General features: G+C 38.1%; 2 protein-coding genes across 4 annotated transcripts; one reads left to right on the top strand and one right to left on the bottom strand.

The window, feature by feature from the left end:
• Positions 1–5,417: 5,417 nt before the first annotated feature.
• LOC105283056 (zinc finger MYM-type protein 1) lies at positions 5,418–7,037 on the top strand. Its single transcript, XM_011345510.3, has one exon. It carries the CDS (start codon positions 5,418–5,420, stop codon positions 7,035–7,037), a length of 1,620 nt encoding a protein of 539 aa, XP_011343812.3.
• Positions 7,038–17,576: 10,539 nt separating this feature from the next.
• LOC105286608 lies at positions 17,577–23,224 on the bottom strand. 3 transcript variants are annotated; one of them, XM_026972345.1, is made up of 8 exons: positions 19,572–23,224; positions 19,297–19,439; positions 19,150–19,216; positions 18,878–19,058; positions 18,405–18,658; positions 18,144–18,306; positions 17,926–18,047; positions 17,577–17,841 (listed from the first exon to the last, which is right to left on the bottom strand). In XM_026972345.1, exons 1-8 carry the CDS (start codon positions 19,791–19,793, stop codon positions 17,602–17,604), a joined length of 1,392 nt encoding a protein of 463 aa, XP_026828146.1. In that variant the 5' UTR covers positions 19,794–23,224; the 3' UTR covers positions 17,577–17,601. The 3 variants fall into 3 exon arrangements, with proteins under 3 accessions (XP_026828146.1, XP_026828147.1, XP_026828145.1); XM_026972346.1 differs by having other exon boundaries at positions 17,577–18,047; positions 19,572–19,735; positions 19,936–23,224; XM_026972344.1 differs by having other exon boundaries at positions 17,577–18,047.
• Positions 23,225–23,578: the final 354 nt, after the last annotated feature.

The following is a 23,578-nucleotide window of genomic DNA, read 5'->3' as shown; positions in this document are numbered from 1 at the left end:
ATGATGTACAAACTAAATAATAAAATTGATAGTTTTTCAGTTGTTTCAGGATTCACTAGTTTACACGAAAATTACTTTCGTCAGTTGTATTTCCCTATTTATACGCTCGCCACTGTATATGTACAAATGTAGTTAAACTTATTCTATGCTTAATTCTAATGTCACACACATACATACCCATGCACGCATTCACGAGAGATAAAGAAAGAGAATGAGGCAATTAACATAATGATTCGGTTTAGCAGCGCCAAGTATTTTGAAAACAACACTTATGTTACGTCCAGAGCTCCGTGAGCTCGAGGGAAGGGCGTAACACACGCCTCTCAAAATTTGAGACACTCGGTCTCAAAACTTGAGTCGAGCTGACTGCGAGTTCCGTCTGTAGGGTCAACGACCAAGGTCGATTTTACCCTTAGATTTGGAACAAGTCTGCTCGTTAGTCCCTTTTTAGGTAAGAGAATTAAATCTCTTTTACCTGGGATAGGACCTGTACGACCTATTGTGGGAAGGGGAGTGATTGAGGGTTATTCAAATAAAAGTGATTTTTCCTTTTCTTAACAAATTAACATTTTATATTTTAGAAAATATTACGCAAATACATAAAGAAAAAAATTAATTAAACGGAGATAGAATACATCGAGATAAATTTAAACATGGTGAAACTATTTATAATTATGACGAATATCCGAATCATTGGTAATCTCTAAAAACATCTTGTATGAGGAACGCAGGGATTAGGACGGGATATTGGCGGTTCCGGGTAATGAGGGGAACAACGGTGTTAGGGTTGACATGGACAAGTGCTGCCCTTAACCTAGGAACGTCAATGGGATCAGGACCGAGGAGAAATGCATTGCGCGGAAGGGGTAACTCGTAGGTGGGAAAAAGGTTGAGGAGATGTTCCCGAAAGACCTCGAGACTACTCGTAGAAATCCCTCAGTCTTTCGAGAGAAGGAAAACGAGCGGTAGGTACTGGTTCAGGGGATGTTGAAGGAGAAATAGGTTCATCCAGATATTCTTCGAGATTTGATGAACCAATTGGTGAGTGCCATGGGGAAGAGGAAACGGGGGAAGGGCAAGGGGACGAACGTGGGGACAAAGACGGACTAACTGATATAGAGGAGGATGAAGATATGGAGGAAATCTCTGGTAATATCTCCAAGGAAGAGGAAGAAGAGTGAGAGGGTGGTAACGAGTGTGAAGATGAACTAGTGTCTAAACCAAGGGATCGTGAAGTCGGTTCACAACTTCTTTTGTGCGATGGTTCGCCCGTAGGATATCTATTTCCCTCTACTGCGTGGGTTTCCCGTGAGTTATTTTCCTGAGGGGAACTCGAACACTCGGATCCGCGTTTGGTAGGACCCACTTAAAAGAAAGGGACAAGTCACGCAAAATGGAATATTTGTTGGACGGAGGTCTCCACGAAAGGAATGGAGAACGACAACCGCGGTGAAGATATTTTATAAATTAATGTATTCCAATTTCTTCGGCAATATATAAGTTGGATGATAATTTTGATGTAATATTTTTATCTTTTCTGAAGCGGGGCTGAGAGCGTTACAATTTGATTGATAAATTGAGTTTGCCACTTAATGGTAAAATAATTATTATATATATATATTACAACTTTGTTAGTAATGTAAGGAGTTTCGCTTACTTTCTCGAAGTCTGTTCAATATGTTCAGCGTTGTGGGATTGCCAGTTCTCCAGACAGAAAGAAGGCGAACGTTGACTTGGGCACACGTCCGATTATAACTGAGACTTATTTCCAACAAATTATTCGGAACTCCCGCATAAGAAATTGGTTACTAAGTGAGTCCGTGAGTGAGTCTCTGGGCAGATCGTCGCCTTTTTATATGCGTTCAAAGGACCATGGGGAGTGCTATTTGTTTCCGGGAATTCACAAAAAATTGTTTGCGCGAACCATTGGTTATCGCTTATAATAATTTACTTGGTATCAGCGGATGGGTCTAATACTTGCTTTCGTAAGTCAAAGAAATCCCTTGGTGGTATTCTTTGATAATTGTTTTCGCGTGTCATTTGCGATAATTAACCTTTTTAACCCCTAGATGAATAGGTTTCGAACGTCGCGGTAACGTGACAATTGCTTCATTAGCCCAGATTTAACCATGGTTTAAAGACTTGTTTTGACCGAACATGTGCCAAATTTCACGGCTCCGATGAGAGCAATCGCTCAGGAATCAGTTAATTATTTCTTTTCCGGGAACCGCGATATCTCTCATCGTGATCCCGAGATCTCCGCTCACGCGAAATCTTTTTCGCGCGTGGAAACGACGTTCGCTGATTTAATCGTACATAGAATATTATATAAAATCTTTTAAATAATATTTCGTTTTGGAAGCGAGGAACCGTGAAGTCTACTGGACGTAACACTTATTTGTATTAATAAATATATTTCTATGTATTAAAATATTTATTCGTATAAAAATATCTGCTTAATATTATTATGTCCTTTATTTTTTAATATCAAAGGCTAGTATTCATAGTCCATTCTTGTTTCCAGACGATCTGAAGTAATGTCTTAAGATGCTAATACGACTGTGTGATTGGTTTCAAATATCTTATAATTGTACTTAAGATGGTCTTAAATCAGAATCAACAATGAATATCGGCCAAAGAGTAATAATAAAGTAATAGATTTTCTGGTTTGCATAAATACCCATTGTAGTTGGCGCAATTTGTTCATATCATTAGTTTTGTAGAGTCCTTTTTGAAAGAACCTCAGGCGCGTATACTTGGCGCTTTTTTGTACTTTTTTAAAAATAGGATATTTACATTACATGTAAAATAAAATGTTTGCATATTTTTCAAGATTTGTTGAATTCTTCCGATATAACTTCAAGGTGGCATTCAGTTTTATACTAGCGATTATGGTAATTTGTTTGAGCCTTAATATGTTCCAAGTAAGAATTTTAATTTTTTAATTATTTACCTCATAATTCTTGAAGGTTTTTTTCATTGAGCAGTGTAACAAGATTTTTAAATTAATTGAAGAAAAATGTTATACAGGGTGTCCCAGACCTACTGAATCACCGCTTCAGGGTGGACTCCTGACATCATTCTGAGACGAAAGTTCCTCTGGCAAAATGTCGAGAGTGGCGTAGTTTCGGCACTATAAAAAGTTGAAGATATCCTATCCATGTACAGAATTTTCCCGCGTTTAGGGACGGTGGGTCGAAGGGGCCCCGCGCATCGCGCACACTTCAATTCGATCGAGCGCATCTTAATTCTTCGCGACTGTTCACTGCGTGTTTGTATTCACTGCACAATGTCCTGTAAGCACTCTGTATTCTGTTCCTGTAAGCACTATTTCATGGATCAGAGTCAATCCGAAGACCTCGCCGGCTAGTTCACACGCTTCTCCGCGATCGGTCCGTCTTTTCTCGTCGACCGTACTGCCGATGTCGCGGAAAGTCAAACGGTAACGCGCGAAAATCTCGACGCATACGTACGCGGAAGTGCGTTTAACGAGATATACACTTAACTGTGACCATTTAACTATAGAGTGATCGCTGAGAAGCGTGTGAACTGGCCGGCGAGGTCTTCGGATTTGACTAATCCATGAAATAATGCTTACAGGAACAGAATACAGTGCTTACAGAACATTGTGCAGTGAATAGAAACACGCAGTGAGCAGTCGCGAAGAATTAAGATGCGCTCGATCGAATTGAAGTGTGCGCGATGCGCGGGGCCTCTTCGATTCACCGTCTCAAGGGGACTACCAGGTTTTGTCCTCTCGGATTTTAACGAACTTGATATATGTTGTAGAACTACCCTCCCTATAATGATAGGTAAAGCCACTCGATGCACCTCTCAAGTATTCGCGAGAAAAATTAATTTAAACTTTTCTGTGTTCGGTATGTACCGAGTTGTAAAGACGAATTTTCGGCCAGCAGCCGTAGCCTAGAGCGTAAGGTGACGGGCAGTTACGCGGCGGAGCGGTGCATGTGCGAGTTCAAATCTTCTTTTGCCAACAAATTGTTTTGCTATCTGCTTTTGCATGGATTGTACATATTATTAAAAATAATATAATTATTTTTATACCTTTTTTCACTATATATATTTATGTCAGTACCGGCGTTAGGGTAGGACGCGGTCGGGCGATCGCCCAGGGCGCCAGATCTGTAGGGGCGCCGCTGCCCGGTGCCCCTACAGATCTGGCGCCCCCCTAGTATATAACTTATGCGTACGATTGGTAGGGCGCTCCCACCACCTGCTTAACGCGCGTAGTGAGGATTGCTGGAACTCCGATGCTCGAGCGCGGCACGGGTTCGTTTGTTTTTGACTGGTCTGGACTCGAACAGTGCTCGATCCTCTAGAGTCTAAAGCTCTCTCTGCCTAAAGTCTGAGTCTGCTGATTGCTAGTCTGTTGCCCAGGATATCTTCTCTCGTAATATTGTCGCTTCACGTACCACGCTTTGCTGCTCTTCACACTTCAGTTGAGCATTTCGGTGGCAGGCTTTCGTATCCTGTACTTTTTTCCTTCTTTCTTTTTTTGCTTTTTTACCGGTTAATTGTATTCACAATTACTAAGGAAGATTATTTTCAAAATGTCCGACTATAGATTGAAGAAGAAACCATCTGGTTCGGAATATCGAAAACGCAAGGCCAAAAAAGAAAAAGAGTTTCAGCAAGCCAAACAATTTATGAATCTCGATAAATACATTAAAACGAAACAGCAAACTGAAGGTAATTTAGAACGAAGTGCTACTTCATCTTCTACTGCCTCTAATATCAGTAGTAGGATCCTGCAGTGAGCTTCAGGACATAACTGAAATAAGAATTGATGAACTCCCGACTGAAAATAAAATTTCATCAGACCTGACTCCCATATCCAAGCTTCCTCACAATCATGATGACTCACTTTCAGAAATTACTAATGCACCATTAGAACTTGAAACAGTTAATTTATCAGATGTAGGCACTTGGCCGGCTCTTCGGAATAGCAAAACTATTATTGATCATATAATAACTATGGGTCCAACGCAGATTCACATTGATAACTTTCCGAAAGATGAAACCGGTCGTCATTTCGCAAGCTCTTACTACTCTAGGAAACTTGCAAATAATGAAACAATCCCGCGTCGTTGGTTTACTCTATTTCTAAGGATCGGGTTTTTTGTTTTTGTTGTCGGCTTTTCGAAAGTCAATTGACATCGAATTTAGTGTCTGAAGGCTTTAATAAATGGAAACATTTGTCTGAAATTCTGAAAACACATGAAAACAGCACATCTCATAAGAAATTTTACCATGATTGGATTGAAGCTGAAATGAGATTGAAGATAAGAAAAACGATCGATTGCGAAGAACAAAAAGTGATTAACAGAGAAACTTTGCGATGGAATAATGTTTTGATTCGGTTGATGAATATTACTCTTTACCTCGCTGAAAATAATATGGCGTTCAGAGGAACCTCGGACAAATTATATACGCCGAACAATGGGAAGTTCTTGGGACTAGTTCAACTAATAGGCAAGTTTGATCCGATCATGCAGGAACACTTGAAGTTGGCAATGGCAGGTGATATTTCAGACCACTATTGCGGAAAGGATATTCAAAATGAATTAATAGATCTGATGGGCGGAAAAGTCAAATCTGAAATTGTATCGCGAGCCAAAACCTCCAAATATTATTCCATCATAGCTGACTGCACTCCTGACATAAGTCATATTGAACAACTTTCTTTAACTATTCGATTCGCTGACTTATCAGATGACAATATAAGCATAAAGGAGCATTTCTTGGAATTTATTCTTGTCCAGTCCTCTAGTGGTGCAGGGCTCACAGAAGTGATCCTAACTGTGCTAAATAAACACGGACTTGAACTGCACAATTGTAGGGGTCAGGGGTACGATAACGGAGCAAACATGAAGGGAAAAAATATTGGTGTACAAAAAAGAATCTTAGATTTAAACCCGTTGGCTTTCTTTGTACCATGTGGGTGCCATAGTTACAATCTCGTACTGTGTGACGCTGCTAAATCTTCGGTGAAGTCAGTTACTTTGTTTGGGGTTTTGCAGAGATTATTCGCACTGTTTTCTGCTTCTGTTAATCGATGGAAAATCCTAACCGATCACTTAGGACTCTACAGTTTGAAAAAACTGAGTGACACACGTTGGGAAGCAAAAATAAACAGTGTAAAAGCAGTCCGCTATCAAATTTGTGACGTTCATGATGCTTTAGTTACTTTGGCTAATGAAACTGAGAAAAGTGATGTTACTATCTCGCACGAAGCAATTACTTTAGCAGGACAGTTGAAAGATTTTGGCTTCATAGTTTCCCTAGTTGTTTGGTACGAGATTCTTTTTCAAATCAATGTCGTGAGTAAATCTCTGCAATCAAAAAACATAGACCTCGGTAAATGCACAGAAATACTAGAAAACTGTTGTAATTTCTTAGAAGAATACCGAAAAACCGGTTTCAAAAAAGCTCTTTTAATTGCAAGTGACCTAGCGAAAGAACTACAAATCGAGCCTGTTTTTAAGCCAATGAATCGAGTACAACGTATAAAACGCCAGGCTGGTGAAATGGCCACGGATGAACCCATCGAATCTTCAGAGAAAAAGTTTGAAATTGAATTCTTCAATAAATTGTTGGACACCTCTTTAATGTCAATGAAAGAAAGATTCAAACAGTTACATGACTATTCAAAAACATGGTCTTTTTTATACAATGTAAAAAAGATACCTGAAAGAAATGAACTTTTGAAATTATGTACTGATCTCCAACGAAAACTTACTGTTGGATCCGATTCTGATATAGATGGTCACTTATTGTGTGATGAACTCATAAGTCTTAAAGATTTTCTTCCGGATAACGATGATATTACTCCCATTTACGTTTTAAACTTTATTAAACAGCGCAATATTCACGAATTATATCCAAATATATGGATTGCGTTACGCATTTTGGTAACTATACCTGTAACGGTAGCTAGTGGAGAACGCAGTTTTTCGAAACTTAACCCATTAACGCCTGAAAGTCCAAAATTTTCTGCTTACTTTCGATTCTCTTGAATGCCTATTAAATCATGAGCAATTTGACCAACAATGTATATCCTACTATTTTTGGGTATGCTCTTTCCGAATCCGTCGTTATATTTGAGTTTTGTCGATGTGGAAAAAAATATGACTGTCTTAATATATAAATAAATAAATAAAAAGTGTGGCGATTGCATCGCCGCAGACCCAGAAATTAGAAAGACGCGACCCAACGTATCGTGATACACATATACACACATATACATACGCGTACATACGGGTACAGAGACAACAACTGAAGAAGGTAGACAACACGCGAGACGGAAAGCGAGAAAACAATAATAGAGGAAGCCGTTACAGACAACCGTCGTAATTTATTAAAACCAAGTAAAAGTCGAATTTTGCTATACGGATTGCGCCGATGCACATGCACGCCATATTTAAAACCGCGAGTCAAAGTTTAGAGAGTTAAGCGTAGCCCGCGGAATGGATAGGAGAGCGAAAGGTTTTCTCTCGGGAAGATTTTGAAGTCTTCGAGAGATTTCCAGGAGGACACAGAAGTCGAGACTGGCGAGCAAACAAGTGGAAATTCATTCGACCGGTATATCTCAGCGAGAGCGGGCGCGTTCAACGTGTATTCGGAATCGAGATACCCAAAGTGGTGACCCCGACGTGATCTCATCGAGGAAACCGTCCGCGACAAAGACATTATTTTTTATCATTTTTGTTGACGACCATTTTCTTTTCTATTATTTTTCGTGACGGACAAAACCGGTCGACGCGAGTCAGATATTATTTTATTTACGGGACTATAATTTTATTCGAACTGACGACCCGTGGAAAATAAGTGACCAGTGCCCTCGTGACGTGATATCGCATCCATGGTGGTTACGCGCGAACAAAGCGCAGCGGCCCAGCAGGCCGTGGAGCAGCAGCGACAGCAGGCAGAGCGGGAGACTCAATCGCTCGATCAGCAGGGACCATTGCTGCAATTCGCAATGCCGGTGCAACCAGCGGCAGTGGAACAGCCGCCGGGCCTCCTGATGCCTGGCCCCGAGGTGAGCCGTGTAGGAATGAGAATGCCGGAATTCACGCCGGCGGATCCGGAGCTGTGGTTCAGCATCGTGGACCGTAGTTTTCAGGCCGCCGGAATTACAACCGACGCAACAAAATTCGGTTACGCGTTGACGGCAATCGGTCCACGCCATACAACAGAAGTCCGCGATATAATTATGAATCCGCCTGCCGAACGTGCGTACGAGGTGCTAAAGACCGAGCTTATTAAACGTCTCAGCCTGTCACAGGAGCATAAGACGCGGAGGCTCCTCGAGCACGAAGAGATAGGCGATAGGAAGCCATCGCAGTTCCTTCGACACCTTCGTAGCCTCGCCGGGAACGTGGTTGGCGACAGAGTTTTACGCACAGTTTGGTTGAGTCGATTACCGACGTACATCCAGCCGCATTTAGTGACGCGAATGACTGATTCGAACGATCAATTGGCGGACATCGCGGATGCGATCATAGAGGCAACTCGGGCGCCGGCATCTCAGGTGGCCGAAGCGGCGCATCAGCCAGCACCACTGGGAGTGAGCGATCCCGTTTCTCTCGAGGCGAAAATGGAGATACGATTGGCACAGATGAGACTCGCGCTGCAACAGGAGATGACGGAACAGCTGAATGCCATACGGAGATCGATCGAGGCCATAGGAGACAGCAGACCCCACAGGGAGCATAGTCGCGAGAGGAGTTACTCGCGCTCGCGCTCGCGCTCGCGGTCGCGCGCTCGCGAACATGCGTCGGATGGACCTTGCTGGTACCATTGGAAATTCGGGTCGCAAGCCCGTCGTTGCGAGGCACCCTGTTCCGTGCAGCCGGGAAACGGACAGCCCGGTCGTCAGTAGCGGCGAACGAATCGGGACCGTGGACTCGCCGCCTTTTCGTGACGGACGCGGAGTCGAATATTAGTTTTTTGATCGACACGGGCGCGGACCTCTGCGTGCTCCCTCGGAGGCTGGTTCGAGGGCCACGTCAGAGGTCGACCTACGAACTCTCCGCGGCAAATGGAACTGTTATTCATACGTACGGGACACAGGCATTGACATTGGACTTTGGCCTACGCAGAACTTTTTCGTGGCGTTTTGTGATCGCGGATGTCTCGAAACCGATAATCGGCGCTGACTTTCTTGCGCACTACGGACTTTTGGTCGATGTACGAAATTCGCGTTTGGTTGACCAGATCACGAACTTAACCGCACCCGGGCGTTGTGTGCAGTACAGCGCTCTCAGCATAAAAACGGTTACCGGAGCTACACAGTACCATAGGTTGTTGGAGCAGTTTCCGGATATCACACGGCCGGAAGGACGTCCTCGGGAGATCAAGCACCTCACGCAGCATTATATTGAGACTACACCGGGACCGCCTGTCGTGTGCAAGCCGCGCAGACTGGCGCCGGATCGCTTGACGGTGGCGAAAAAGGAGTTCAGGAAGATGGTGGAGCTTGGAGTAGCACGACCGTCCAAGAGTTGTTGGTCTTCGCCTTTGCATTTGGTACCGAAGAAAGGCGAGGAATGGAGACCGTGCGGTGACTACCGGGCGTTGAACGCACGCACGGTGCCGGATTGTTATCCCGTGCGTCACATTCAGGATTTTGCGCAGAACCTCCAAGGAAAGACGATTTTCACTACTCTCGATCTGGTCCGAGCATACCACCAAATCCCGGTGGCAGAGAACGACATACCGAAAACCGCCATAACGACGCCATTCGGCATGTTTGAATTTCCATACATGTCGTTTGGATTGCGGAACGCGGCACAGACTTTCCAACGTTTTATCGACGAGGTACTGCGCGATCTCGATTTTTGTTATCCATATATAGACGATATCATTGTAGCATCATCAACACCGGAAGAACATGTGGAGCACCTGCGCGCGCTGTTCAGCAGGCTACAAGAGTATGGAGTAGTTATCAACCCCACGAAGTGTGTGTTCGGACGAGCAGAGGTAGTGTTCCTGGGCTATTTGGTGTCCGGAGAAGGGACTCGACCGCTGCCAGAACGAGTGACGTCGATCCAGGGTTATCCGATGCCGAAGACAGCTAAAGATCTCCGGAGGTACCTCGGCATGGTAAATTTCTATAGACGATTTCTGCCGAGAGCTGCTGAAATATTAGCACCTCTTAACGATCTACTGCAGGGCAACCCGAAAGGAAAGGCGCCGTTGGAGTGGACGCCGCAAGCACGAAGGGCGTTTGATGCAACCAAAGAGACGTTAGCGGGAGCGGCCCTTTTGGCGCATCCGAAGGTCGGTGCAGAACTCGCACTATTTACGGATGCGTCCGACCACAGCATCGGAGCAGCGCTTCAGCAAAAGAGAGACGGCGGCTGGGAACCATTGGCGTTTCATTCAAAAAAACTGAGCCCGGCCGAGACTAAATATAGCGCCTATGATAGAGAGCTGTTGGCGGTGTACCTGGCGGTAAAGCATTTCAGACATATGTTGGAAGCACGAAACTTCACCATTTACACGGACCACAAACCGCTGATTTTTGCGTTCCGCCAGAAGCCAGAGAAATGCACTCCACGGCAGTTTCGCCACTTGGATCTGATTGGACAATTTACAACGGACATCCGGCACGTAACAGGCGAACAAAATATCGTGGCAGATGCACTGTCGCGAGTAGAGGAAATTAAGTCACCTCTGGATTACGCTGCTTTGGCGGAGTCACAGAGGGACGACGAGGAACTGGAGGACTACCGGAATCGAGAGACTGGTCTGCGACTAGAGAAAGTGAGGATCCCCGGAACGAACTTCGACGTATTTTGTGACACGGCAACGACGACGCCACGACCATTCCTGACGAGGCCCTTCCGACGAGCTGCTTTCGACTCGGTGCATAACTTGGCGCACCCAGGGATTAAATCGACGGGCAGGCTGGTGGCGCAGCGCTATGTCTGGCCGTCGATGAACGCTGACTGCCGAGTATGGGCGCGAACTTGCGTGCCATGCCAGAAGTCTAAAATATCGCGGCATGTCTCAGCACCGCTCGGAAGATTCGTCGCTCCGTCAAGCAGATTCGAGCATGTGCATCTTGATATTATATTGATGCCCGTTTCAGAAGGAAAACGATACTGTCTGACGTGTGTGGACAGGTTCACAAGATGGCCAGAGGCATTCCCCATGCGAGACCAGGAGGCAGAGACGGTAGCAAAGGCTTTCTACCGGGGCTGGATATGCAGATTCGGAGCGCCATTACGAGTGACTACGGACCAAGGGCGCCAGTTCGAGTCCAGGCTGTTCCGGCAGCTGAACGAACTTACCGGTACACAGCACCTGAGAACGACCGCATACCACCCGCAGGCGAATGGTATGGTCGAACGTTTCCATCGGCAATTGAAAGCGGCAATCAGATGGCACGGAAGCAGCCGGTGGACGGAGGTGTTGCCTACGGTGCTGCTGGGAATCCGGGCAGCTTGGAAAGACGATCTGCAAGCAACCACGGCAGAACTGGTATACGGACAGACAGTGAGGCTCCCAGGACAATTTCTGAGTCGGCAGATGATGTCTGATGAGGACAACGCCGCTGACTTTGTCAGAACGCTCCGTGGCCACTTCGAGGAGATACGTCCGGTTGACGGTACCCGGCACGGGGAACGTCGACCATTCGTCTATAAAGACCTAGCAACGACCGAGCAGGTATTCGTTCGGCATGACGGGCCGAAAATTATGTTACAGGCACCATATGATGGACCGTATACAGTAGTCAGACGAGGAGATAAGGTGTTTGTTGTTCTCATTCAAAGCAAGGAGGTGAACATTACCGTGGATCGTTTGAAGCCCGCTTATATATTAGTAGAGACCGAGGACGCAGCAGGGCATCACACGGAGGACAACAGCCTTGAAAAGCCTGTAAACACGGTACCTCTTCAAGAGCGCAACGGCGAGAGAAGAACGGCGTCGGGGAGAAGAGTTCGATTCCCCGATCGCTTTCAGGCGGGCCTATGACGAGCATATGCGAACAATATTCATTATTATTTATTATTTATTATTGTTTAGTGTTATTTATTGTTATTTATTATTATTCATTTACATTTTTACAAAATTGACATGTTATACGAGCAGCCCGGCGACGACATATATATATATTTATTTATTTTATTTTATTTTATGTATATCGATGGAATTTTAGACAACTCTTGACTCAACTGACTCTCGAGCACGTAACGTTGTAGCGAAGACGATTGGCAGATGTTATGAAGCAACTTGACATAGCCGGCATTTAAATCGTTCGCATTAAATGATTCACGATGAGGCGTACTGTGGATAGCCAGCGAAACGTGTTATTCTTTTAGCTTTCTTTTCTCTCTATCGGCGGATTTCTTTCGTGCGTCATAGCGGTTGCATGTGCCCGTTATGTATCGTGCTATCAGCATAGCACTGGCAAGGGGGTACTGTGGCGATTGCATCGCCGCAGACCCAGAAATTAGAAAGACGCGACCCAACGTATCGTGATACACATATACACACATATACATACGCGTACATACGGGTACAGAGACAACAACTGAAGAAGGTAGACAACACGCGAGACGGAAAGCGAGAAAACAATAATAGAGGAAGCCGTTACAGACAACCGTCGTAATTTATTAAAACCAAGTAAAAGTCGAATTTTGCTATACGGATTGCGCCGATGCACATGCACGCCATATTTAAAACCGCGAGTCAAAGTTTAGAGAGTTAAGCGTAGCCCGCGGAATGGATAGGAGAGCGAAAGGTTTTCTCTCGGGAAGATTTTGAAGTCTTCGAGAGATTTCCAGGAGGACACAGAAGTCGAGACTGGCGAGCAAACAAGTGGAAATTCATTCGACCGGTATATCTCAGCGAGAGCGGGCGCGTTCAACGTGTATTCGGAATCGAGATACCCAAAAAAGAAATACGAAAAAACAGTATTTTCGAGAAAAAATCTCTGTTTTTAGAATGGGATGGGAGTAGAAATGAAGTTAAGACCCCGTCCATCGATGGATAAAATAGTTGTACTTTAAAGATGCACATAAACAGAAGGTCGAAAACATCATGGCGGTGTCAAAATGACGGCAAAATCAAGGAAATTTGTCAAATACAGCATTTTTTCGATACAATTCAACGATAATCGAGATTTTTACATCTAATTCATGATTCTAAATGATAAATTCGATAAGTCTACTTGATATTAGTTCATATTTTCACTCTTAAAATTAGCGAACTCTATATGACAGCCAATTAACTCGCGAAACATTGAAAATATGGAGTTTTTTCACTTTTCTCAGTTATCCTCGTCTATTTATTCTCGATCTAGTGTATCATCCTCTATAAATACATAAATTGGTAATAATAAGAGCCCATTACATTCTAAGCCATCATGAAAAGTTCATAATCACCCCCGTCCCTCAGCCGTTAGTCTCTAACGTTGCCCGACTCTTACCACTAGGAAATGGACGGAGAGGTCTTGTTTTTTTTTGTATTCTTATCATTATTTTATATTTTTTTGTATTTTTGTCATTTTATCCTTTTTTTATTCGAGTAATTAGTTTTTTATATTATATATTATTTTTCTCATTTGTCCACATGTCCAAATCTCTATGTTTTCTCAAATATTTATAACCATTTTGTATTTTGAAATTTATAGTATATCTATCAAAATTATTGATGATATTTTGTGAAGCAGTCACAAAATAAATACACATGATGCGTCTCATAAGGATTTGAAAAGAACTTGTTCTAGCGAGTCATGCGATATCAGAACAAATAAGTTTTGTGACGACTGTAATCGATATTTTTGCAAGCCCTGCTTCACAAAATATCAATAATTTTGATAGATATACTATAAATTTCAAAATATAAAATGGTCATAAATATTTGAGAAAACAGAGATTTGGACATGTGGACAAATGAGAAAAATAATATATAATATAAAAAAATAATTACTCGAATAAAAAAAGGATAAAATGACAAAAATGCAAAAAAATATAAAATAATGATAAGAATACAAAAAAAAACAAGACCTCTCCGTCCATCTCCTAGTGGTAAGAGTCGGGCAACGTTAGAGACTAACGGCTGAGGGACGGGGGTGATTATGAACTTTTCATGATGGCTTAGAATGTAATGGGCTCTTATTATTACCAATTTATGTATTTATAGAGGATGATACACTAGATCGAGAATAAATAGACGAGGATAACTGAGAAAAGTGAAAAAACTCCATATTTTCAATGTTTCGCGAGTTGATTGGCTGCCATATAGAGTTCGCTAATTTTAAGAGTGAAAATATGAACTAATATCAAGTAGACTTATCGAATTTATCATTTAGAATCATGAATTAGATATAAAAATCTCGATTATCGTTGAATTGTATCGAAAAAATGCTGTATTTGACAAATTTCCTTGATTTTGCCGTCATTTTGACACCGCCATGATGTTTTCGACCTTCTGTTTATGTGCATCTTTAAAGTACAACTATTTTATCCATCGATGGACGCACCGAAAAAATTGTATTCTCATCTTAAGAATATGCCACTTATCTTTATCCTATTTTCCACTAAAATAGGTGCCAAGAGGATCTTCTTAGTTTAAGACGGAAATCCTCTAATAAAATATTCTTATCAGATATTCTTAAAATATATAAATATAATGATTGCGATATTTTCTTACCATTATATTATTTAATATTTGGGATCATGGTTAATAATTTTGAGATCATTAACCATGATCCCAAATATTAAATAATATAATGGTAAAAAACAGTTCAATAAATAGACATTTGCTATATATTTATTAACTGTATGTATTTTATAAAAAAAATATATATAGTACATTATATCAAGTAATACAATATATATTAAGTACATATAAGTAATACAATATATATAAGTTTACATATCACATATTATAGAATGTGTCTGAAAGATATATATGAATTGCCATCTGCTCCTATTCTATATGAAGTTGAATAAAATGATATAAGATCTTGGTGTTCGCGATAAAACCATTGCATGGTTGGTGTCACTTCATAACAGTGAAGATGACTATTGAACCCAACAGTATGAAAACCTGACAAAATAAAACCTACTCTATCATTATTTAGCTGTGATTTTACAATCCAATGCAATAATCCAAAGAGGGGCAAATCATTTTCATAGTTTATCGCAAGCACCATATTTCTCTTATATTTAGTGTTATAGATAGTTGCTTCTTTAACTACCACAGAGTTCTTATGACCAGGAGGTAAGATATATTGAAAATCATTATAATTATAACAATCAATTAGACTTTGTTCTTTGAAATAAAAAACTACATCCCGTTGAAATCCGCGCTTGGACAGAAAGCGAGCTGAGAGACTGAGTAAATATTTTTTAGCGACTGTTAGTGGCAGATTTTTACGACAAGTTGTAGCCTTAGCTACTTGTTTTATCACTGGTCGATGCTTTCCCTCCATACGCATCGACCATACATGAATAAGGGGACCAATTAAATTCATGATTCTGGGATAATGAACCATAATGTGGTGTTTGGGTTTTAATGTCTTGAAGAATAATTTACAATATAATTCATGATGCTCAGCAATCAAAGTTGCAAGATACGTGTTTAAGTTTGTGTCTACAAATGGGGCAATAACGATATATACTATTTGAATCAAACGAATATATAGCTGCCAAACTTCTTCTTCAGGCACCAAATCTCCAATTATGAGACCAAAATGTCGAACAAAAAATAGCATTTCTGATGCAGACATTTTCAGTTTTTTTCCTCGAATATGATCAAGTATTATAATAGAGGGCTTATTACCTATATCAAAACTATAGTCAAACTTTTGTATTCGATCATTGAGAGTGTGAAGTGTAAAATATCCTTTAATAGAAATCAATTCCTCCAAAATGGCACAAAAATCATAATGACAAACGCCCTCCAGAATATCGTGCATTAAATCTGCAACAAGATTAGTGATCACATGGTAGGTTTGAAGTTCATTCCAAACACATCGATCCTTAATACCTGTTAATGATATATTATTAATAAGAATATCAGTTTCATAATTTTCTCTATTACGTAAGAGTAACAAATTTTCTCTAACTTGCCTTCTCATTACTAATTTATGTTCTTTACAAAAACGGCAGTAATAGTTTGCATTGAAAGATTCAGTAAAAACAGTAATAGAGTAAAATCCTAAATTGTCAGCAAGAAGCAAGCATAAACACAAGTAGACTCGCTGATTACCATTTGCTGTATGTACTAATATACCATTATCTTCGAGATCTTTGAGTTCGTTTATAACAGGTCGGAAAGCGTTTGCATTATTTAGATGTCTGTCATCTGATAAAAATATGGAAGATACAAAAATATTCTCAAGAGTGGACATTTGATGCTGAGGAATGCAGGAAATTTGATAATATAATGCTCCAAAACTATGATCACCTGCATGTGAACCTTTGTGATTGTCAGGTTCTACATCATCAAAATATACAAACAATGGCAATACTAAACGGTCTTTAAAATAGGAAAATTTAATATTTTTCCACAGTGGACTCTGAATTATATTAGTAAATTTATTTGAATTATTGAGATTATCGATATTAGCCAAAATAGAATCGAAAACACTGGGTAATTCCAGAAAGTTTTTCAAAACATACCTCATTGGTATGTATTGACCTGTCAGTTTGATTGGTGTCAAAACAGAAACGTTTCCAACTTTACTCATTTTCTCTGAAACTGCAATTCTATAAGTTTGAGGGCATATATAAGACTGACTTGCTTTGAGTGCATTCATTCTTTGTGTCTCAGTCTCTAAGCCTTGAAATACATTTTTTATTGTATCAAAGATCTCAATTAAATGTTGTATATCATTCGGTCTTTGTTCAACAGCTCGTAATGTAGACAAGATTTTGGATCGAAGCATTATAATAAATTCATCAGAAAAAAATTCAGAAATAAGTTCAATTATTTCCTGCACATGAGCTCTGTTTAAGGTACTAGATGCATATAATTTAGCAATTAAAGCTCTCGATGATTCAAAGACAGTATTCTTGAAATCAAGAGAAGTAACATTATGTATGTCTGCAATCTGTTCATCTTGACTACCATTTTCAATTTCTTCAAGGGCATTCCTCATGTTACAGTTCAATTCTATATTTCATTAACTTCCGCTAAATGCTCGTCATGAAGAGCCTGTAATGGCATATGGGGAGAATTATTTCTCGAATGTTTATCTCTCAAATGTTTTCTGAAAACCTTTATCGAGTTGTATTCTCGGGAGCAACCATTCTGAGCACATTTATACACACTAAAAACATTATATGAATGAATTGTCTGTAAATGACAACATAATGCTTCAATGGAAGGCAATTGAAAATGGCAGTCCTTACAATTATACGTCATTTTTTAAATAGTTTTTTTTAGTTTTCTTAGTAGTAAAGACAAATAAAAGAATTTTACAATGTAAAGTTAAAGTGCGAAATAGCACTAGCTTTTCTTTGATGTCAATCCCTTCAAGGAACTAAGTATATTTGTCACTCGAGGAATATTATTATCTTCTTTAAGATATAAATCATAAAAATACTTCTGGATAAAAAGCTACACTGCTCGGTACTCCTCTTGGTATGCAGCATCCAGTGCATGAAATGCCTTGAAACATGTATCCAGAGCTTTTAATGGAGTGCGAAGTTTATACCGCACAGTATCTATTTGAACATAACTGGCAGTAATATTCAATAAAGTAGGTCCAACAAATATTAACGTCGGCTGCAAGTTTAATCCACGATTTGCTAGCCACTCACTATGAGTCTTGATTTCACGATTTAAATCTCCCGGGATCTGTAAAAATATTTTTGAAAATAATGAGTTCATGTACATCATTATTATCATAAAATAGAAATATTTATTACAAATGATAGTTACAAGAACATGGAGAATAAAAGTCTTCCTAGCTTCTGCGACAGATGGTACGCTCACGCTCGCACCTCTTGTCCTTTTACAACAAAGTGATGGTAGTAAATGAAATAAAATTACATCACTTTTGTCTGCAAGACATAAATGAAATAAGAAAAATGAAATAAGAAATTTATATAACTAACAACAAAAGGAATTTGGTAGCAAATATATCTTTATAGAAATACCTGTATCTGTAGTACTCAAATCTGTAAGTAACTTCCTCCCATACTCATCCGATTTGGCTATCTCAATATTAAGAAAATTAATTAAGACTTCTTTCGTTGAATCCCACTTTGATATCAAACCATCTTCTCTTCCAGGATATAATTCTTTAAAATCTTGCTGAATCTGCAAATCAATTAACTCGGCAATTAAATTTGAAAGGGAAGAAATCGAAAAAGAAAAAAAAGTATTATATTCAAAACATGTAAATGCAATTTTCTTACCAGTAGATATCCATTAGGCAGTGTAAGCACGCTCCAATTTTTGAAATAATCATTTACTAAAACATCAGACTTTTCTGATTGTTGGACAGAGCACGTTGTCCTCTGCGATATCGGTCTGGTTTCTCTAAGATACTGAAAGCGCAAAGGATGTGTCACTGACCAAGAACGCAAAAGTTCAGGCCAAGATTCAATATTGTCATACTTTAAACGAGCGATTGCAGTTTTAACTGCAGAGTCGTTTGGATCACAACTTCCTGAAAAATAAATTTAAAAAAATTTAAAAATTTGACAAACTATACAAAATTAAGAAGTTACTTTTGGAACTTCTTAATTTTATATAATTTCCTAATTACTTTAAAATTTTATTAAACTAGATAGTTAAAAAATATCAAAATTAAAACAATTACACACACACACACGTATCGTAATATAATTTTATATATATATATATATATATATATATATATTGTTACCTGCAAACTTTGCAGGATGTGTGATTTTATTTTCACTCGGAACAAAAAAAGATTCAGAACGAGATGTTGCCCAAGAACTAGCAGCTCTTTTCTTGACCTGATACTTTATATTCTTAATTTTATCGGGAAGTTTTCCTGATGCATTTCTATGGTTGCCTGCTGGTGGACAATAATACGTTTCCTGCATTTCAAATTAGAGAGATCCATTGATCAAAAAATAAATTAAATAAATATAATTTTATACAGAAAACTTTCTTGCTTATAAACTTCACCTTAGTTTCACACGGAAACAATTCACAGAGCTTAGTTGCTGCAATGTTATATTCTGAAGCTGTCGGCCTATTTGAAGAAAATCAAAGAGGACAAAATTCAATAGGTTGTTTTCATTTCATGGAAGTGTGTAGGAAATTAATATTTACAAGTGATTCAACTGGAGAATGGCATTAGCTACAGCTTCAGTTATGGCGGATCTATCTAAATCAGTGAGCATTCCATTTTTCTGAAAATTCTGAAGAGCGGCATTACTTTTTAAGGAGTGATTTTTCAGAAGATTCTCAAAGTCCTAAAAAGCATAGAAAATACAAAAAATAAAAAGGTGATTATCATTGAATATGGATGCAAAGATATCTAAATAGATATCTGAAAAGTTTCAAATTAAGCATGAGAATAATAAACCAAAATGAGAATTACGAACCAAAGCTGTTAATTCTTCAAGTGATTTAAAAGATATAATGTGTCGACTGCGTTTACAATTTTCTTCAACGGATACACCTTTATTTATCTTCTTGCATCGCTTTCTTTTATTTTCTTGCATCGAATCACGATTTGAATATGATGGTATTTCTTCTACATCTAAATCTGTGCAATGTTTAATAGAATCGCTTTGGAAAAAATTAAAATATATTTTATTTATCATGGAAGAATTTTTCACTTTAATCGAAACATTTGCATTTTGATGTCAGAATTTTATAAATAAAACATTTTAAATAGTGGTATCCACTCAATGAAAAAATAGTTATAAAGTTTTCATGTAATTTCAAGTATAGATATCACCTTACCAAAGTAAGTTCCTCAGATACTTTAGATACTTTAGATACTTCAGATACATCAGATAGTTCAGACGCTTCAGATATATCAGATTCATCAAAAATAGGTATAGAATCTATCAGTAGTGGTATATCGTCTATAATTTTTACTGAAGGGGTCTTCTTAGAAGTCTGCAAATAAAACCCATGAGCATTAGTTTTAATTTAACATTGATATGATCATATGATGTATCTATATATATATATAAGCCATAGGAAATAAAATAATAATAAAAGTGTTTATGTAATTTCAAGTATATCACCTTACCAAAGTAAGTTCCTTAGATACTTTAGATACTTCAGATACCTCAGATAATTCAGACACTTCAGATATATCACATTCATGAAAAATAGGTATAGAATCTATCAGTAGTGGTATATCGTCTATAATTTTTACTGAAGGGATCTTCTTAGGAGTCTGCAAATAAAACTCATGAGCATTAATTTTAATTTAACATTGATATGATCATATGATGTATAGGAAATAAAATAATAATAAAAGTGTTTATTATTAAGGAAGGATTAAAATGCAAAATTAGTTAGAATGCTTTGCTGATAAATAATACCTCTTCTTGAACAACACTTACTAAGCGCTTCCAACTACAAAGAAAATCTGCTCGCAATCCTATCTGAGGAATTAATTCTTTTATTAATTCTTCATTTAAAGCGAGTAATCTTCTCATGCTATTTATTTTTTGATCTAAGAAAAACACGAAAGAAAAGTAACAACTTGCATTAAAACGTGCAACAGTTTTGGCAAAAAGAGAAAACACAATATTTTACACATTCAATAATGTCGAAATACAAACACAACTCTGTTTTAAAACATGCACTGTCAAACATAGTTAACCTGACTAAATATTTAATTCACAATTACTTATTCAGTTAAAATATTTGTATTGAAAACACAAGTATATAGTCATATAAACAAATTCGTGTAATTTAAAATAATATATTTTTGTTGATATGTTGAATCTAGCAAATAATAAACTTTATTATGCCAATTAATGTATAGTTAATCCAAACGCATGTCGAAGAAAATAAAAAAAATATAGTTAATAGGTTGATTCAAGATTACTTAAGAAGTATTTATATTTATTTAAATTTGGATTTTTTGAGCGAAATTACATTGTCCTAAACAGATAAAATATCTAGTCGCTCTAAGAAATATAGTAATCTTATTTAAACATTAATTACGTTAAATATAAAATACAATATAATATTATGGTAATTATTTCAATCAATATTTCTTATATCAGCAAAATATTTACTTGAATGAAACCAGCAAAATATTCACGTTTGGCTAACTGAACTATATTTACTGTTTCTTTCAATCATATTTTATATTATTCAATGTTTACACAGAGAAATTTTCTTTTGATTCAGCAGCTTTTTTCTTAATATATGACTAAATACACAAAAAAAATCGCACTTTGAATGGAGTTACATCTATATCCTAACATTTTTAAACACACCAAAAAATACCAATTAAAGATAACCAATTAAAAGAAAATTAAAAAGTGTTTGAAATGGCATGAATATATTATAATATATGTATGAATATATGAATAGTTATAGATTAGATTATGGGTAGTGAGATTAGACATTGTGTAGAAAGGTTAAACTATTATAAATAAAATTTAATGAGGCATATTTGGAAAAAATAAGAAAGTTTTGTTTCCTGTGCGTGCCGATTCTCTAACTTCGTAACGACAATATCGTTATCGTGTCGTTGCTCAGCTATGTTTTGATACGTTTTATCTGTATAACGACATATAACCCAATAAGAAATAACTCGTCGATCGACGTCGAAATGATGCCGAATTGACATCGAAATCATCAAACCGACGTCGATCGACAAGTCATATCTCATTGGATAACGATAGTGATATCGTTGTTACGAAATTAGAGAATCGGCATGCAAATCGGAAACTATCGAGAGATATCTAGAAAGGTTAATAGGATTCATGAATCTTCTATTCCAAATATCTAAGATACTTACTCATAAATATCTCCTTCAAGTCGCTCAGATCTCCTTCTTTAAGCCACCTGGCTACTTCTTCCTCCATTTCTCAAGAAATACGAACGCAGGATTACACTGCACATGTACTTACGAACATCACGAGCAATAAACAACATGAGCGGATAAACGACATATTAAGCGACAAAAGGGGACCAACATCGACCGGCCGATCAAAACACGCACCAAACAAAATGTAGTGTTTCGCTTGAACACGTATCGACACGCACGGCGCAGTGACGCACCAAATCTAGTCTCTCTGTGGCGCGAACGTCGCGCATGCGCCATATTAAGAGGATATTCTAAACAATAAGAAAATATTCTTATTCGTTAAGAATAATTTATAAAGTATGAATTTCAAGAATACAATTTTTTCGGTGCGGGGTCTTAACTTCATTTCTACTCCCATCCCATTCCAAAAACAGAGATTTTTTCTCGAAAATACTGTTTTTTTCATATTTTTTTTTATTAAGACAGCCATATTTTTTTCCACATCGACAAAACTCAAATATAACGACGAATTCGGAAAGAGCATACCCAAAAATAGTAGGATATACATTGTTGGTCAAATTGCCCATGATTTAATAGGCATTCAAGAGAATCGAAAGTAAGCAGAAAATTTTGGACTTTCAGGCGTTAATGGGTTAAATTAATAAAGACATATCTACGATCAACGATTTCACAAACAAGACTTACTAACTTAGCTACTCTTTCAATTGAAAATGAAATTGCCGAAAACTTAGATTTTGCCAATTTGATTCGAGTGTTCGCCGACAAAAAGGCTCGAAAAGTAAACTTTTATTAGATTTCCGTAATCTTCGAAAACTTTAATTTAAGTTTAGTTTAGGTTTAGTAGTTTAAGTTTAAGTTTAATTTAGTTTAATCTTTGTCCTCTAGAGAACCGGCAAAAAATTAAAAAATACAAAAATGGAAATGATAAAAAAATCTAAAAAATGTAAAAAAATAAAAAAACAAAAACAAAAAAAGGAGCTACAAACCTTTCTACGTCCACGTCGTTAGCTCTGGGTAAAGCTAAAGGAAAGTTTTCTGAATTTTCATATGTGTTCATTCCTTTATATTCGTTTAGATTATTATTACCATATTACTACCTTATCTTTTCTTTCTCAAGAATTTCGAACGGACTGAATGGGCGCCACGATAATCTTACCCAGGGCGCCAGTTTTGTTAAAACCAGCACTGATTTATGTCTAATATATACAATTTACATATTGATATGTATATATACTTCTTGAACGCATTTTAAATAATTTTTTAATTGTACCATTTTTATTTTTACGTTTTATGATATTTCTTTTATAAATTATATTACATAAATTGTATTACGTGTTGGCTATGGTACATTTTGTTCATTGAAAGAAATGTAGGAGGATGGATAAGTAAGGCTAATTAAAACAATTTAAAACAAAGTTAGAATTAACATAAAACGTAGAAATAAAAATGGTACGATTAAAAAATTATTTAAAATGTGTTCAAGAAGTATATATACATATCAATATGTAAATTATATATAATATAATAGACATAAATATACAGGGTGTCCCATTTTATATTTGTCAGTCAAATATTTCGATATGA

Source organism: Ooceraea biroi, chromosome 9, assembly GCF_003672135.1.
Source record: "Ooceraea biroi isolate clonal line C1 chromosome 9, Obir_v5.4, whole genome shotgun sequence".
NCBI classification, from domain to species: domain Eukaryota; kingdom Metazoa; phylum Arthropoda; class Insecta; order Hymenoptera; family Formicidae; genus Ooceraea; species Ooceraea biroi.
The sequence above is the reverse complement of the archived record's forward strand: the minus strand, read 5'-3'. Positions and strand labels throughout refer to the sequence as shown.

Excerpts from the sequence above, each read along its gene's own strand:
- LOC105283056 (XM_011345510.3), top strand. The coding sequence starts at position 5,418 with ATGGCGTTCAGAGGAACCTCGGACAAATTATATACGCCGAACAATGGG.
- LOC105286608 (XM_026972344.1), bottom strand. The coding sequence starts at position 19,793 with ATGATAAATAAAATATATTTTAATTTTTTCCAAAGCGATTCTATTAAA. Across the intron at positions 19,059-19,149 it reads TGTTTCCGTGTGAAACTAAG|GAAACGTATTATTGTCCACC; the intron begins GTGAAGTTTATA and ends TTTGAAATGCAG. Across the intron at positions 18,659-18,877 it reads ACATCCTGCAAAGTTTGCAG|GAAGTTGTGATCCAAACGAC; the intron begins GTAACAATATAT and ends TTTATTTTTCAG.